The 17,495-nt window shown below is 40.6% G+C and overlaps 3 protein-coding genes across 4 annotated transcripts in view; 2 read left to right on the forward strand and 1 right to left on the reverse strand.

The window, feature by feature from the left end:
* The window catches only part of LOC307001057 (uncharacterized protein), a 38,227-nt gene extending 26,906 nt beyond the window's left edge, over positions 1-11,321 (forward strand). For both annotated transcript variants that reach the window (XM_079617162.1, XM_079617161.1), the window contains exons 7-10: positions 1,205-1,284; positions 1,955-2,122; positions 2,328-2,691; positions 9,500-11,321. In XM_079617162.1, coding sequence (XP_079473288.1) covers positions 1,205-1,284; positions 1,955-2,122; positions 2,328-2,691; positions 9,500-10,593 — 1,706 coding nt within the window. In that variant the 3' untranslated portion in view covers positions 10,594-11,321. The remainder of the gene's footprint in view (positions 1-1,204; positions 1,285-1,954; positions 2,123-2,327; positions 2,692-9,499) is intronic.
* The window catches only part of LOC307001060 (uncharacterized protein), a 201,364-nt gene continuing 185,163 nt past the window's right edge, over positions 1,295-17,495 (forward strand). Inside the window, exon 1 of the mRNA XM_079617177.1 lies at positions 1,295-1,434. The gene's annotated coding sequence lies outside the window, so the exon portion shown is untranslated. The remainder of the gene's footprint in view (positions 1,435-17,495) is intronic.
* Positions 14,464-16,672, reverse strand: LOC307000572 (zona pellucida sperm-binding protein 4-like; the record flags this gene model as incomplete). The annotated part of the gene is made up of 10 exons (XM_079616215.1): positions 14,464-14,567; positions 14,648-14,720; positions 14,791-14,938; positions 15,007-15,199; positions 15,283-15,440; positions 15,512-15,609; positions 15,681-15,868; positions 15,946-16,140; positions 16,227-16,552; positions 16,659-16,672. The coding sequence occupies 10 exons, from the start codon at positions 16,670-16,672 to the stop codon at positions 14,491-14,493; spliced, it is 1,470 nt and encodes a 489-aa protein (XP_079472341.1). The 3' UTR covers positions 14,464-14,490.

A 17,495-nucleotide genomic window follows, 5' to 3' on the forward strand; every position in this document is an offset into this window, starting at 1 on the left:
ATTTGATCGGTGAGTGATGACTGACAACTGCGCTTGTGACAGGTCTCATGTTGCTGAAGGAACGAGAGAGCCTCCTCCGGCCGCGCGCACGCACTCTCACAGCTAGTCTTCAAACTGTCTTGCTCTTCCTCGCGCATATTAGGCTAATCAAAATCAATTGAGAATTGACACGAAGGTATATGGATGGCATTCTACGCACGGATACTGTTGTTGTTGGTTTTTTTGTTGTTGTTGGTTTTTTGCCCTCGTATCCTGTGCACGCGCATAGATTTTATGTGCGCGAGTTTTGAGACTAAATAATGGGGTGGCTGTGCGCGATGCGGTGCTTTGTCGTCTGCAAATTATGCAATACCACCGTGGTAATATAGGCTACCACAAACTTGTTTTTCCACCTTAGCCACGCTCACCCTTTGGAGCCCCAGATAGCAAACTGACATTGAACCAACATGGAAACGACGTCTCTCCTGACATTGAAACAACATCACTTTGCTCATCGAATTAACGTTGAATCAACGTCAGACACGCCATTCAACTGCATTTCAACATTGAATCAATGTTTTATTTTCAACGTAATAAATAGTAAAGATTGATCCAACGTTGAAATTTGATTGATGATTGATACTAACCTTTACAACTAAGAATCAACGTTGAATCGACGTCTGCCTGCTATCTGGGGCACAGTAGTTGTTTTGACATTTCTGCCTTTATAACTGAGGCCTGGGGACTATAATCAGAGGAAGGTTGTTTAAAATAAAATGTAATATATTTTTCTTCTGGTCCTTATTTTACATAGCTCATAAAAAAATATAAATAATTATCGATATCGACCGATATGAAACACTTATCGTGATACAGTTTTCAGCCATATCGCCCCAACCCTAACCTCAGTTCATGTTTAGAGAGCTGAACTGATTCATACACAGAAATGCAATAATACACGATACGGAAACGTTAGGAAATCAAGTGGTGCCGTGAACATGACAAATCAAGAACAAAAATAACAACTAAAACACATCGTGGGCATCAATTGAACAATTTTACTTTTACCATAGAAAGAAACAAACATTTTGTTCAAGCTGACGGTTTGGGCGGTATTTTCACGTTCATCGCTGCACCACAGGAATTCAAGCTTGTTTTTGATTGAGAAAACGACGGAGAAAGTTTGCTGTAAACACGATATCCTGACCAGCGTTTCTCACTGAAGCCTGTAGGAGTCGCTGTGGCGCTCTTCAGTCCGCCGGTAAAGCCACTGAAGAAGAGGAAGCCTGGCGCGCTGAGACTGAGGTATGTTTTTAACTGTGTGATTGTTGATTTTCTGTCTGTATTGTTTAAATAAGCTTTAAATGAACTACTACTTCGCATTTATCATAAAAAAACACGAATTAACTATGATTTTACCTCACTACCCATAGTAAAAGGGTGTTTGTAACAATTGTAAGTATATTTTTATATAAACACACATTTACCGTTGCTTTACTACAGCTCTGTGTTTTAACTGTGATATTTGTAATAAAACTAGTCAACACGTTTAATTTTCAATTTTGGACACTTAAATGACGCTTAGAAACGAGTAAGTTTCACATTATCTGTTTTTAAATCCAGCAGCTAAATTTAAGTTTTAGATAATGATGCTAATGTATATAATGATATTCTTATGATAATGAATTTAAACATAAACACACTAAAACATGTTTATTTTATATCTGTAACCTGTGTATTTATATTCTCAGAAATTGCACTAATTTTCTTATTCTGTGTAGTTCTGTTCTCCTTCATAATTCGTTAGTCATTTTGAGTCAAAATCAGTGCAAGTTCATTCAATTCACATTTATTTGTATAGCGCTTTTCAAAATCACAATACCCATTGTTTAACAGCAGCTTTACAGAAAATACATGAGTCCACATGACAACTTAGTGATATAAATGTGTATAATGATGATGTGTTTGTCTTCAGATGTTGACCATGAGAGCGCAGATGGATGTGATCTGCTGTAAATCAGTAGGAACGGATCTGTCCATGCTGGATATTGAGGATTTCATCACTGAAATCTGTCAGCTGAAGAAAGAGGTGGCGTCACTGGAGGCAAAGCTGAGAGAAAGAGGAGACAAACCCAACAGAGAGGTTTGAGCAGCTCATCATTTCATCCTTCAGCTCAATCAAACCAAAGTTGTGTTTGCTTATCACTTCTTATGCTCATCTCAAATTAAGTTAACAGCGAAATGTGCAAACAAATCACCAGTATAACCGCTAGAGATAACTGCTAAGTAATGAGGCTAATATCAACAGGTTGTTGTTTATTTGTGTTGATCTATGATGTGTTTGTCAGGATCTGGAGAAGGTTTCAGTGTGTGTGACTGATGGGACAGAAGCTCAGGATTCAGTCTGGAGATCCAGAGACACACAGGACTCAGAGCTCAGCCTCACTTTACTGTGTTATACTGACGCTCAGGATCATGGATCCGCTGATCAAACCTCTGACTGTAACGCTGGAGAACAGCAGATGAAGATGTGCTCCGTCCAACTGGAGGACTGCAGGAACCTGATCGAGAGACGAGGAGAAGAAACCACAGCAGAGGAACAACAACAGGAGGAGGAGGATGAAAATGTTCAGAATGAGGAGGATGAAGATCAGAATGATGTTGAGGATGAAGAAAATGAGGATGAGAATAATCTAAATGATATTCCTTCAGGTATGTATCTTCCATTTATGATCTTTTGTTATGGCAAATCATAGTAAGAATTTGGGTAAAAATTTAGTTGTGTTCCTAAATCAGCAGGTGTAGACATCAGTTACTGTGAACCGATGTGTTGAAAACACTGTATCATGAGCTGCATCACAATTTCAAATTTATCTTTAACTTTTAAACTCTAGACGTTATAGAAAAATATAGACGGATATTATAGAATTTCATGATCTATTTGTGTTAATTTTAAGTTAGACATTTTGGTAACACTTTACAATAAGGTTCCATTAGTTAACATGAACTAACTAAACAATGCCTCTGTTCAGCATTAGTTCATCTTTGTTAATGTTAACTCACACAAATACTAATCCATCAATTCATGTTAACAGCACAATTAGTTAATGCATTAGTTAACATGAAATAACCATGAACAATGCCTGTGAATAGCTTTACTGTTTTGTAAGGTTATCTTACTGTACATATTTACATTAATGTAGCAGTTGAAACACACTAAGGATGAACATTTCTAACTCATCTTACCCTAAAGGTAAAAATTATGTTGTGTACCTTATAAACATTATTTAATAATAAGGCCATTGATTTGTGCTGTTGTTAAACATAATTCTACAGCGGAAACTAGCGGGAAAATATGTTGTTCATGTTTATACACACTTTACTATCATTACTTGCATTCAACAAAGTATTAATGGACTTCGTGAACATTATTGTAAAGTGTACACTATTTCAGCATTAACTGATGCGTTACTAACATTTGTAGACTCTTTATTAACATGACTTACCATTAATAAAGCATTTAATAATATAATAATTTAATAATGGTAAGTCATGTTAACAAATAGTCTACAAATGTTAGTAGCACATCAGTTAATGTTGAAATACTGTAAAATTTACACAGGGCCGTACATAGGGTTTTATAAATACGAGGTCCCAAATGTGATCTTGCTAGGGGGGTTTGGAGACATGCACCCCCCTCCCTGGGCGGGACAAGACCCTGGGAACTTTGTCGTTCCAGTTGATGCCAAGGATGCGGTGGAGACATCGCATGTGGTAACTGTTCAGCTTCTGCTCTTGCTTGCCATATGTTGTCCAGGCTTCACTCCCGTACAGGAGGGTGCTGACTATGCAGGCTTTGTACACTGCCATCTTGGTTTGAGTGGTCAGCTTGGGGTTCTCCCAGACGCAAGTGGTCAGTCGTCCTAGGGTTGTTGTGTCCTTTCCGATGTGTTTGTTGATTTCGGCATCTAAGGACAGGTTGTTGCTGATGGTGGAACCAAGGTAGGTGAACTGGTGGACCACTTTAAGTTCGTTGTCGATGGTGATGACAGGTGGTGTCCACATCCCTGCCAAGCACGTTGGTCTTCTTCAGGCTGATGGTTAGTCCAAAGTCTTTGCAGGCCTGAGAGCATCTGTCCATCAGACACTGTAGATCTTGTTCAGTGTGAGAGGTGACTGCTGCGTCATCGGCAGACCATATCTCTAATGATGATCTCACGCACCTAGGTTTTTGCTTTGAGTCTTGCGATGTTGTAGAGTCTGCCATGTCCAGACTCTACTGTCCACTCATGTCCACTGTAGAACGTGGACATGACGTTGTCTACATCGTTTTGAACATAACGTTGTCATGATCATGTACACTGTAGAACGTTCTGCTCTAAATCCACATTGGGACTCGGGGTAGACGCGTTCTGCCAGCTGTTGAAGACTAACAGCACTCTTGCATACAGTTTGCCTGCAGTGCTCAAGAGGGAGATGCCTCTGTAGTTGTTGCAGTCGCTCCTGTCGCCTTTGTTCTTGTACAGGTTGACGATCTTGGCGTCTCTCATGTCTTGAGGAACATCCCCTTCACTCCAACACTGGCAAAGGATTTTAAATAGAGGCTGCAAAAGGGTGGTCTTGCAGTGCCTGTTCAGGTCTGGGGGGATGCCATCAATCCCAGGGGCTTTGCCACAGGCTAAGCTGTTGCTAGCCTTGCTGAGTTCTGCCAGTGTTGGTGGACCTCCTCCATGGTGGACAGAGGATTGATGACGTCCAGTGCTGAGGTGACAACAATGTTCTCTCTGGAATAGAGCTCTGAATAGTATTCCACACATCTCTCCATCTGCTTGGTTTTGTCGGTGATCACCTTTCCGCAGCTGTTTTTCAGGGGTGCAGTTTTGCTCTGAGTTGGTCCGAGAGTTTTCTTGATGCACTCGTACATGCCCCTGATGTTACCTGTTGCTGCTGCATTCTGAATGTCATGACTGAGCTCCTGCCAGTACTCGTTGGCACATTTCTTGCTGTCTGCTGTACTTTGCTCCTGGCTGATCTGAGTGCTTGAAGGGTTTTCCCACCTGGTGAGCGCTTGTATTCAGCAAGGGCAGCACGCTTTGTTTCAATAACAGGGGTCAACGACGCAGACTTGGCATTGAACCAGTTGCAGCCCTTGAAGGTCTTTCTCCCATAGGTAGCAAGAGCTGATTTCTGAATTGCCTCACGCAGGTGGTTCCATGACGAGGAAGCTGTGTTACATGGGTAGCCTACAGACAGAGCATCCTCAAGAGACTTTGTGAATTCCTCGAGCTTCTCTGGATGTTGCATCTTAGTCGTGTCAATGCGTGGGTTCCCTTGTTTGGAGCGGTGGAGTTTATTTGGTAGCAGCTTGATCTTGCAGCATACCAGTGAGTGATTGGAGTCGCAGTCAGCACTTTTCTATGAGCCGGCGAGAAGCACATACTTGAGGCTTGATCGTCTGACGATGACCATGTTGAGCTTTTGCCAGTGCTTGGATCAAGGATGGCGCCATGACACTCTGTGTTGTGGCTTCGTCTGGAAATAGGAGTTGGTCACGCAGAGGCCATGATTAGAGCAAAGCTCCAACAAGCACTGCCCATTCTCGTTTATCTTGCCAACTCCAAAGGAACTCAAGCAGGAAGGCCAAGAGTTATGGTCTGCACCTACTCTGGCATTGAAGAAAACTCGTCTTTTGCCTTAGGTTTGGAGGTCAAGGTTGGGGCATATGCGCTGATGAGTGTAACTGGTGTCAGCGGAAGGAGTTATATCAACCTAGTTATATCAACCTAAATGTTATATCAACCTAAAGGTTATATCAACCTAAAACTTAAGATTTTTGCCTTTGATTTTTTTTTTTTTGCAGTTTTAGAGTCCTCCGGGTTTTGAAAATATATATTTTATATAAAATATGAATAATTAAATTAACGTTGTACATTTTCATAAACTCAAACTTGTTTTCTGTTTAACTGTCTTAATTTATTTCACTTCTACAAAAATCTGCCAAGTGTCTTCTGATTGTGAAAACACAAACACATTCCAAACAGGAATGGCCTTACATGAGAAGTTTCAAGGATTATTTTGCATAGATTTAAAATTGTAATCAAATGTCAATGCAGTCCTTCTGTCTAAAGGCATGAGCAATTATTATGAGCATCAAAGATCTGTTTCAGAACTTGTTTCTTTCCTAAATGAATCAATGTGTTTGGACTAATCGGTTCAATTAATGGTTCAATTGCTCACTCAGTCACTTGTCACCATCAACTGAATTAATGATGCAAATTGTGCAAACACAGACAAGTGGAGTAATACAAACAGTGAAAAGTCTCAGTGCTGATACTAGTGAAATATTCAAACACATTCAATGTATATATATTTATACAATAATAATGGCAATATATTTAATAGATGCTTGTGTTAAATTGAGCTTATAGTTTCCACTGTCATTGGCAAAGAACGTACAGTATATCGGTGTTAAATAGGAATACATTATGATAATCTCATTCTGGGCACAGTATACAATACGTGCTCTTCCTCTCTCATCTCCATCTCCTTCTCTTTCTTCTCCCAGTCTCTTTATATTGACCTGTACATCTTAAAAAATTGGTCCCTGGTCCATACTACTTGAGTTCTGGAGGGAACTTGTGGGCCTTTAGCTTTCTTCCTGCTGTGAATATCCTGTGTTGTTCCAGGCTTTGCTTGCAGCAGTTTGTACAAGGGTTTTGCTGTCCTGGAAAAGTCTTGAATGAAGGCACGGTAGTAGCTAAGGAACCCAAGTAACCTCCTCACATCACCTGCTGTCTGGGGAGTCCTGGTTGTTAAGGATTGGACAGCCTCCAGTTCCTTACGATCTATCCGCACTCCTTCCGCTGACACTAGCCGTTCTTCATACCTGACTTCACTCCGGCACATTTCACACTTTTCAGGTTTCAGCTTTACACCGTGATACTGAAGGGCCCTTAACACTCTATGGATACTCTCAACATGCTCTTAAAAGGACCTTGCATAGCTTAAGACGTCACCTAAATACGGGATGCTGCACTCATTTCTGATCGAGTCAAGCATTTGTTCCATACTGCGTTGGAAGGCAACAGGCGCATTGGACAATCCAAAGAGGATTCGGACCCACTCATACAGCTCCCAGGGTGTAATGAATGCTGTCATGTGTCTGGATCCCTCTGCCATGTATCCCTGGTGGTACGCTTTGCCTTGGTCAAGAATGCTAAACCAGGAGTATCCCCCAAGGGTTTCAATCAGATCCTTTATCCGAGGTAATGGGTGACGGTCAGGGATGGTTTTCCTGTTCAGGAGACTGTAATCAACAGAACCTCAGCTTGCCATGCTTCTTGCGGAAACGGACTAATGGAGCGGTGTATGGTGACTTTTGATTTGACTATCCATCCTTTCGCTAAGAGATCCTGTATGTAGCTCTTCACCTCGCTAAACTTGTTTTGGTATTGATGAGTACGCCCTCTGAACTGGGATGTAGTCCTTAAGTGTGATTGGCATCTGCAAGCTACGTATGCAACCAATGTCATTGTCATCTCTGCTGAAGGCACCTGACTCCTCATAGAACATTTTTTGAACAACCTCTTGTTGGCCCTCTTCCAGGTTGACGGATGGATGCCACAATGTTTTCAACTCATCCTCTCGAATGGTTGCAGCTTGGATCATTGTCTGCCTTGGCTCACTTGTTTGACCAGACTCCACTAATATCTTCTCAATCCGCTGTAATGTTCCAATCACTGTGCCACGTGGCAGGGTCACATCACCCACTGTGCTATTTCCGATGGGTGTGGGAACACAAGGTTCACTTTGGGGCTGTATTTCTAAGAGCCCCTCTCCAATGTCCTAGAATCTTAAATGGTCACTATTTTCATGAGGCTCATATGAGACCACAGAGTCAGACTGTGCCATCTTCAAGGGGTTTCTGCACTTCACCCAAGTCACCTGTCCTGCCTGGATAACTACCCCTCTTGGACCAACCTTCAAGTGCCCTTCTCCATCATCATCTTCAGCAGCTTGGATCACTTAGCATACACAACACATTATAGACTTCTATAATGTTAGACTGCATAGTTTAGATCAGCCGGAACCAGGAACACTTCCCATAAATACTGATGAACTTGGTACATCATAAGAAGGACGGCATCTACGCTAATATGAGTCTCTGTTTATCCCGAGATTTACAGCAGTCCTCCGGATTCAGGCCGTATCCAGATCTGATGAAGGACCTGCGCCTGGACCCATCCACAACGCATCCCTGCAGTGCCAGCCTCATCAGCCATGTGAAGGCCTCATCGACATGACAGCACTGATCCTCAACTACTTGTCTCCATACCGGTGTGATGACTCAGACTTCCAACCAGATGGGAATGGATAAATACTCTGAATGTTCTGATCCAATCTGACTTCTGACCTGTAATACTGCCCGAATCATAATCATACATGTTCATTCGTTGGCCAGAGGAGAACTGGCCCCCCGACTGTGCCTAGTTTCTCCCAAGGATTTTTTCTCCTTTCTGTTACCTGATGGAGTTTTGGTCCGTTTCTCGACTTCAACCAGAATATCAAAATAACAATCCTTTTTTTTTTCTGTATAAAATGTAAATATACATTTGTTAATTTACATATTAACACTGCATAAGAAAATAATGCAGTCATTTAACTCATAACAATATACATTCAGAGAAGGGGAAAAGAAAAGAAAAATTGTATACATACTTTGTGTGTAGCCCTAAAGCCTACTGTGATTTGATTGGTCATCTGGTCACTCTGTGTTCGAGTGCTGAAGCAGCTCAGATGAGAAGGTCGGTTATCGTTGCAATGTGTGAATCATTGCTGCCCGGACCACATTAGAGTTAATATTAGGCAATCTTTTACAACCTTCATTATATAGTCTAAACATAAAAATTACAGAGGTCTGGACCTCAGGGCCCTGACTTTACAATAAGGTTAATCAATTCCAATATTAAATGCTTTACTAATGGTTAGTCATGTTAATAAAGAGTATACAAATGTTAGTAACACATCAGTTAATGTTGAAATACTTTACAATGGTTCACAAAATCCATTAGTAAATATTTTGTCAAATGCAAGTAATGATAGTAAAGTCCGTATAAACATGAACAACATATGTTTCCGCTGTAGAATTATGTTTACCAACAGCCCAAATCAATGCCTTATTAAATAATGTTGATATGGTACACAGCATTTTTACCTTTAGGACAAGATCTTGAGTTAGAAATGTTCAACCTTAGTGTGTGTCAACTGCTACATAAACTAATGTAAATATGTACAGTAAGTTAACCTTAAAAAACATTAAAGCTATTCACATGCATTGTTCATGTTAATTGTTAACTAATTGTGCTGTTATTGTGAATAGATGTATTAGTATTTGTGTGTTAACATGAACTAACCATGAACAATGCCTCTGTTCCGTATTAGTTAATAGTTGTTAATGTTAACTAATGGAACCTTATTGTATAGTATTACCAACATTTTAATACCTTTTTTTTCTTTTCAGATGTGAATGGCGGTTCATCTACTGATGAAGAAACAACCTTGACATCAAAAGATCAGCTGAAGGTCAAGAGTTTCTCTTGTGTAACCTGTGGGAAAACATTGAGCTCACAGGGACATTTAGCGAGACATGAGAGAACACACACAGAACAGAAAGACTTCTCCTGCAAGAGATGCAACATCAGCTTTCCTACCTTAGAAGAGAAGAGACGTCATTCAAAAGAGCACAGCGTGAAGGAGTTTCGCTGTGAACAGTGCGGGAAGGATTCTTTCACCACTCCATGTAGTGTGAGAGCTCATATAAAGACACACAGCGAAAAGACTTTCCACTGCAGTGTGTGTGACAAGAATTTCCACACCAAACAACAACTTTCAAGTCATAAGAGAATCCACACTGGCGAAAAGTCTTTCCACTGCAGCGAGTGCGACAAGTATTTCAGCACCAAAGGGAATCTTAATGTTCATAAGCGAATCCACACGGGCGAAAGGCCGTTCAAGTGTCCTCACTGCGAGAAGAGTTACAACCACGGATCCCATTTAAAGAAGCATGTGCGCGTTCACACCAACGAGAGGCCGTACCAGTGCAGTGAATGTGGGAAAACCTTCACAAACTCAACCTGTCTAAAGTCACACCAGAAAACGCACTCTGGGGAGAAACCGTATCAGTGTTCACACTGCGATAAACGATTCCGTAACAAATCTGATTTGATTTGCCATGAGAGGACTCACACCGGAGAGAAACCGTACCTGTGCTCCTACTGCGGAAAGAGCTTCTTTAGTCCGTCTAATTTTGGACTTCATCAGAGAGTTCACACTGGAGAAAGACCGTATCACTGTGGCGTTTGTGGGAAGAGTTTCGGTAAACAGTGTACCTTAAAAAATCACCAGCGGATTCATTCAGGAGAAAGACCGTATAAGTGTTCTCAGTGTGACAAGACGTTTGCTCGGTTAGATGTCCTGAAGACTCATGAGCGAGTTCATACAGGAGAGAAGCCTTACCGCTGCTCCATCTGCGACGAGAGATTCGCTTATTTAGGCAGTTTTCAGACTCACCAGAAGAAACACACTAAAGATCAAACGGCTCCTGAATCATCATAGTGTCTTTTCATCAGTAAATCTGGATAAAAGACTCATTCAGCTCATCCTGAAACTGCACATTCAGCCAGTAGGGGGCAGTGTCACATTGAGCTTGTGAGATGGATTGAACCAAACTGTATATGAAGTTGTGTTGGACAGAATTGAACAATGATTGTAACTTTAACAATTACTATTACAGCAAATGTGTTTGACAAACACACTGTCACAGCATCCAAACACACACAAAATATTCTTTATAACAATTTCTGCAGACGTCTGACAGAAATAAAGTCAATCTGGTTAGAATTCTGGTTAACTGAAGAGAAAAGACATTAAATCTGTGAAGATCTCAGCAGAGGAGGAATAAACAACTCCACAAACAGCATTACCAGCTTCACTTATTACTAACCAGACTGACTTTTTTTCTGTCAGGCGTCTACAGAAGTTTTATTGAGAATTATAGGTTAAGATGTTGATGTTGTATTGAAAATATTTGGTCACTATTATGGTGATCAGTGTTTCCTTTTGTTGGTCAGTTTGACTCTTGGCTTTTTATGTGGGTTGGTGGTTTTTACCCATACTATATATCAGAACTATTTTATGTGGTAAATAATAGCTTAATGCTGATAAGTAACACTCTATTACAAGCCAAATACTAATGACTGTCTCAGACACTGGAGATCCAGACATAAAAGTGCATTGGCATGTCAGACTTTTCTCTGTCTTGGTTTGCTAATGAACTTTTTTTTAACAGTCTGCTGCCTGTCAAATTTGTCTGTAGGTATAGATATTTTGACTTGAACACTAGGTGGGGATATTTGACAGCTTTTAGGTTACATTATAATTACACTATGAAGGTCAAGCATTATTACAAATACAAAAATATAACAAATACGTGACTATATTCTGGAAATCGGACCCACACACACACTCACTCACTCACTCAATGACTGTACGTTTGTATGTAATTTTATAAAATAAAATATGCCTTATAATTAGCAGCAAAATGCTACAGTTGATAATGAGCATATTCCAGTTTAGAAACATTACCGTTATCTTTAGCTTGTCCTTTCCTTCTTTCAAATCCTCTAAAAAAGATTTATGTGCCAAATTAAACTTTTTAAATGTACTGACTAACATATTAAACAAGTAAATTATCTAAGAAGCATCCAAGTAAATCAAAACTTTCCATTTAGTTACAAAGAGATTTGATTTAATTATTATTTTAGAACATGATTTTAATAACAACAATCTCTCTGAAAAGTTAAAGGGAAACATTTCCACGCTGCAGTCATGTGATCATATATTCAAATGCGGTGGGTTAACCTGAGCAGTTTCAGTCTGTCCTTTCCATTCATCCATCATCGATTAATCCAGATCAAGAAAGTAAAAGCGATCATTGAGCATCTGAATCAGAAAAAGAGGATTTCTCGAGAAATGGCACCACCAATTACAGGTTAGTAAATCACCTGTGCGATTAATCGAAAAGAAAATGAATCCTATTCTGTACATTCTTACAAGATTTGATTACATAACCACAAAATTAGAGTATAAACTGTATTTATTTCTAAACAGCTATTGGATTGCTAAAAATTACAATGAAAAAAAGACAAAAAAATGAGAAAATCATTTGAGAAATTAGATGTGCTAAGCAAAACAAAAACAAAAAATCTTACATTACGTTTGATTTGACCTGTATGTGAAAGCAGGAGGTCCGAGAGTGTTTTTACAATCAGGGGGAACATCACAATGGGGTGTCAGTTATACCTTATGTTCACCAATCCCAGTACATAAGTCATTCCATTGGTGCTTCAGACTGGTTTCTAAACAAATACATAGAACATGGATAAACCAAGATAAATTAAAACAACAATAAAATGCATAAACAATTCAAACCATACAATATATGAAACAATCATAATTAAGATAACTTACATTTGTACACAGCCACAACACCTAATGAAAATGGAGTCACTTTGTAGGCCAACCGGCAGTTCGCATCACACTGGTTACTTCGAGAAAAACCCAATAGGATTTTCCCATAGGCTATATTTTGTGTCTTTTTTGGCTGCAGTGACTGTTTGTCAAATACATTTGCAATTATAATAATAGTAACATACTGTAAAGATTACAGTAAATTCAAAGCTGCTCTTGTTTTGTTGCTTTAACAGGTGTGATGTATAATATTACAGTATAATTGCAGTTTATGATTTACAGTACTCTTGTAAATTTACAGGCAACCAAAATTGCCAGCAAGTTGCTGTAAATTTTACAGCAATTTTTTACAGTTTCCATCCACCTATCTGTATGCGCATTTTGGGATATTGCATAACAAAAATACTGGATGGAAATGCCAAGATGCGCATAAATTTGAAAAATGTGCATTAAAAAAGTATGATATGCACTCAAATGAGTGGGATACATTTTTAATCCGATGCACAAACTATGATGGAAACATTTACAGAATAAATTACAAAAACATACCTGGAGGAGCAGTCATCATCATCATCATAAACATCATCCTGATCTTCCTCCTCCTGTTGTTGTTCCTCTGCTGTGGTTTCTTCTCCTCGTCTCTCGATCAGGTTCCTGCAGTCCTCCAGTTTGACGGAGCACATCTTCATCTGCTGTTCTCCAGCATTACAGTCAGAGGTTTGATCAGCGGATCCATGATCCTGAGCGTCAGTAAAAGACTTCACCTGCAAGAGGTGCGACAGCTTTACAACCTCAAAAGAGAAGAGACTTCATTCAAGAGCACAGCGTGAAGTTTCACTGAACATTGCGGGAAGGATTTTTTCACCTTTCCTTATATGAGAGCTCATAAAGACACACAGCGAAACGACTTTCCACTGCAGCGAGTGTGACCAGTATTTCCACACCAATCAACATCTTTCAAGTCATAAGAGAATCCACACTGGTGAAAATCCGTACAAGTGTCCTCACCGCGAGAAAAGCTTCAGTCAGATCCCATCTGAAGAGACATCTACTCACACACCAATGAGAGGCCGTATCAGTGAAGTGAATGTGGGAAAACCTTCACAACCTCAAGTTTTACCAAAATATACAGTGATGTCAAACCGTATCAGTGTTCACACTGTGAGAAACGTTTCCATCATTCGACCCACCGGAAAACCCATGAGAGGATTCACACCGGAGAGAAAAAGAGCTTTGCGACATTTTCAAAGTTCATCTGAGAGTTCACACTGGAGAAAATAAACACTAGTGATTGTGGGAAGAGTTTAATAATGAAAGTGATTTACAAATGCACAAGAGGACTCATACAGGAGAAACACCTTTTAAATGCTCACATTGTGACAAGATGGTCACTCGATCAAATGCCATGAAAGTTCAGGAGAGTTTAAAATGGGGTTCAGACTGACCAGAAACACACCACTCCAGAATCAGCTTCATGTCATTGTTATGTTGTGTAAAAAAAAAAAAAAAAAAAAAAAAAAAAAAAACCTTCAGTGTTACTGGAACATTCTTTTTTAAACTGTATGAACGCGCAAAAGGAGTCAAGTGTGTCCACTTACTAGTGATCATGAACATCTCGAACAAATCATTAATTAGTGAGTTATTGACTCATTTTGTGCAACATGCTAAAGGTTCTGTACAGTTAAAAAAAGTGCTGCATAACCACTACTAATCATTTAAGTACTCAAAAGAACCAATGCGGTTCATTCTCGTGTTATGCAGCATGTTTGAGTTTCCACAAGGACCAATGAGAACAAATTGACAGGTCCTTTGATCACCCTCCCATTGTCTTAGGGGCAAAACCTCTATGAAAGGTAGATATGTAGCAGTCTGGAAGTTACAGCTGTCCTCAACATACCAAATAAAAGAACAATTTCATGTTGGTAGCATTGCACAAACTGGTCAGACAAAAAAGGTCAAGGTTTAATATCATTTATTAAATAATCATAGAATCAGTCTCACTTCTCCACTAGAAACCACAGTTTGCCCAGAAGTGGTAGTGTTTAAAGGAACATCCCTTCCTAAAAGTGCAAGAAAACAAACCAAAATTAACACTCAACACAAGCAAAATTCAAACATTTCAATAACCAGAAGCACTGACTTTGCCTGGAGCAACTTTGCTGACAGGAGCCAGAAGATGGATGGCACACCTCTGTACTGCAATGGATGAAGACCTGAGACGAGAACCAAAGCTGGCATTAGGAACCAAGAGATGGTTGAAAACTGACACACTGGGTACTGTACCGTTTCCTGCAGAGGAGCCAGTGATGCTGGATCTACAAATGTGAACATCTTCACAACAAAGCGCTTGTAGTGGGTTGGGAACTGAAGACCAGATGATCCAGCCACTGGAACCAATGTGGTCAGGTAACGATCATCCTGGTAAGGGCATCTGGAAGGCAAAGAGGCAGTCAGAAACACCTTACTGCACACTAGATGGATAAGACTGGCCTTACTCACCCATCAACCAGAAGATCCCACTGGGGTAGACTGAGTGGACTAGGGGTTGATGTCGCCCAGCAATGTCCCAGCATCAGGACAATGTTGGGGTCGGTCCTCTCCAAAATGTGCACCTCAACATACACAGGTTCCCGTAATACTTTTGTGACCGGATAATCAGCATCACTGTAGTAGGATGTGTACGCCTCATCCCCTGAGGAAGAACACAGTGTTTAACTTGAAACTGCTGCAACCTGCAGTTTAGAAAGGCTTAAGGCATACTTGAGACAAACTAACCTTCTGCACAGCCTTTAGTGACACATTGACCATTTGCCAGTCTAAGCTCCACCCTGAGGGGCCCGGGAGCAGCTACTGGTGGAGGTGGAGGAACAGCGTTGACCTCCACAACCAGAGCTTCCACAGAGGTATCAGAGTACCTACACTGGAAGAGAAGCCTGGACAACAAACAGTGAGCTTGTAGCATTTGTCCAGGATTAACATTTATGATAAAGCATACATCACTTACTCAAAATGGCTGTCCCTTGTGATGGAACCAAGTGGTCCCATACCCACTTCATACGAGGAGGTCATTCTGTTTTCATACACCACATATCCACCGTCCTCCTGCAAATAGTAACTGTTGACATCCAGTCCATTCCAAGCCATGCAGAACAAAACCACAAGCTGCTACTCACCATCATGCTTGTGCCACATGCAGTGACAGGGAACTGGTATATAGCAAAGAAAGGTGTGGATCCCACAGGACTGCAAGCTGGATCATTTCCACCCAGGAGACGGACTGAATCCAGGCTCAATCGAGGCAGCGTAACGTCTCTAGCCACCACTACCACAAACTGACCATCTCTTATACACTGGACAGTCACTGGAATAAGGTAAAAGAGGGTTATTGCTGAAGACCAGTTTAACATGAACACCTTTACATGGACTCAACACTCTTACCTGCCTTCCCATAGTAACACTGCTGTCCGTTAAAGCAGCAGTTGATAGCTGCACACTCAGCACCACTGATACCAGGTGGTCCACATTGGATCTGCTCATAATCAGCTACAGTACATTTGTCAAGGGGCTCTGCCTGTGCCACTGGCTGCTTAGGCTGAAACTGCTGAGGAAACTGTTGACTAGCTTGCTGTTGAACTGACTGAGGAAACTGTTGACTAGCTTGCTGTTGAAACTGCTGAGGAAACTGTTGACTAGCCTGCTGTTGAACTGACTGAGGAAACTGTTGACTAGCTTGTTGAACTGACTGAGGAAACTGTTGACTAGCTTGCTGTTGAAACTGCTGTGGAAATTGCTGACTAGCTTGTTGAACTGGCTGAGGAAACCGTTGACTAGCTTGCTGTTGAAACTGCTGTGGAAACCATTGACTAGCTTGTTGAACTGACTGAGGAAACCGTTGACTAGCTTGCTGTTGAAACTGTTGACTAGCTTGTTGAACTGACTGAGGAAACCGTTGACTAGCTTGCTGTTGAAACTGTTGACTAGCTTGTTGAATTGACTGAGGAAACTGTTGACTTGCTTGTGGCTGTTGAAACCGCTGGTCAGTTTGCTGGAACATCAGAGTTTGAGGATTCTGGGGAAGATTACTCCACTTTGGAACAGCATGACAGCAAGCACAGAACCAAACACAAAGTGCCAGAGACTGAACAACACACCAACTTCCTGCCATTATTCAACAGCTAGTCACACTGTTGAGAAGCTGCCCTCAGGTCATTTTGTACTCTACACGCATTGGCTAATTAATGATAATCCCCCCTCTTCATTAACATCATGATTCTCCAGACTTGCATGAGTGGGAGTTTATGCAACTGGGTGATTCCATAGGTTCATGAGAATACATATTCCTTGTTTTTTCCACCTTAATTGAACATACATAAAAGCACATAGTGGATTTCGCACTTGAGGTTGTGTTGGGAGAAACTAGGCTTTTTCGAAAATTTGAATCAATTGAAACAAATGTGTTTTGAAATGCAACACACTGGTGTTACGCAGGACCTTTAAGCTTCAGCAAGAACCAATGAGGTTCATTCTCGTGTTACGCTGCACGTTTGAGCTTCTGCAAGAACCAATGAGGTTCATTCTCGTGTTACGCTGCACGTTTGAGCTTCAGCAAGAACCAATGAGGTTCATTCTCGTGTTACGCTGCACGTTTGAGCTTCAGCAAGAACCAATGAGGTTCATTCTCGTGTTATGCAGCACATTTGAGCTTCAGCAAGAACCAATGAAAACATATTGGCAGGTGCTTTGATACCCTGCCTCCCATTGAGGCATTTCCTTTAGAGGGACAGCCCATCCTAAACAAGGTAGCAATACATTCTCTTTCATAAAGGTGCAATTTATATAAATGTAATGAACTAAATATTTTGTATCATCTGTTAATGTCAGCATGAAATCAAAATTTACCCTATTTACTTTGTTAGCGGATATTACTAGTCTTGTGGTGAACAATTAATCCGTGTAAGTTAATACACGGAAAAAATTTGTTTGCCGAA

Source organism: Phoxinus phoxinus (assembly GCF_949152265.1).
Source record: "Phoxinus phoxinus genome assembly, chromosome: 6".
Classification (NCBI taxonomy): domain Eukaryota; kingdom Metazoa; phylum Chordata; class Actinopteri; order Cypriniformes; family Leuciscidae; genus Phoxinus; species Phoxinus phoxinus.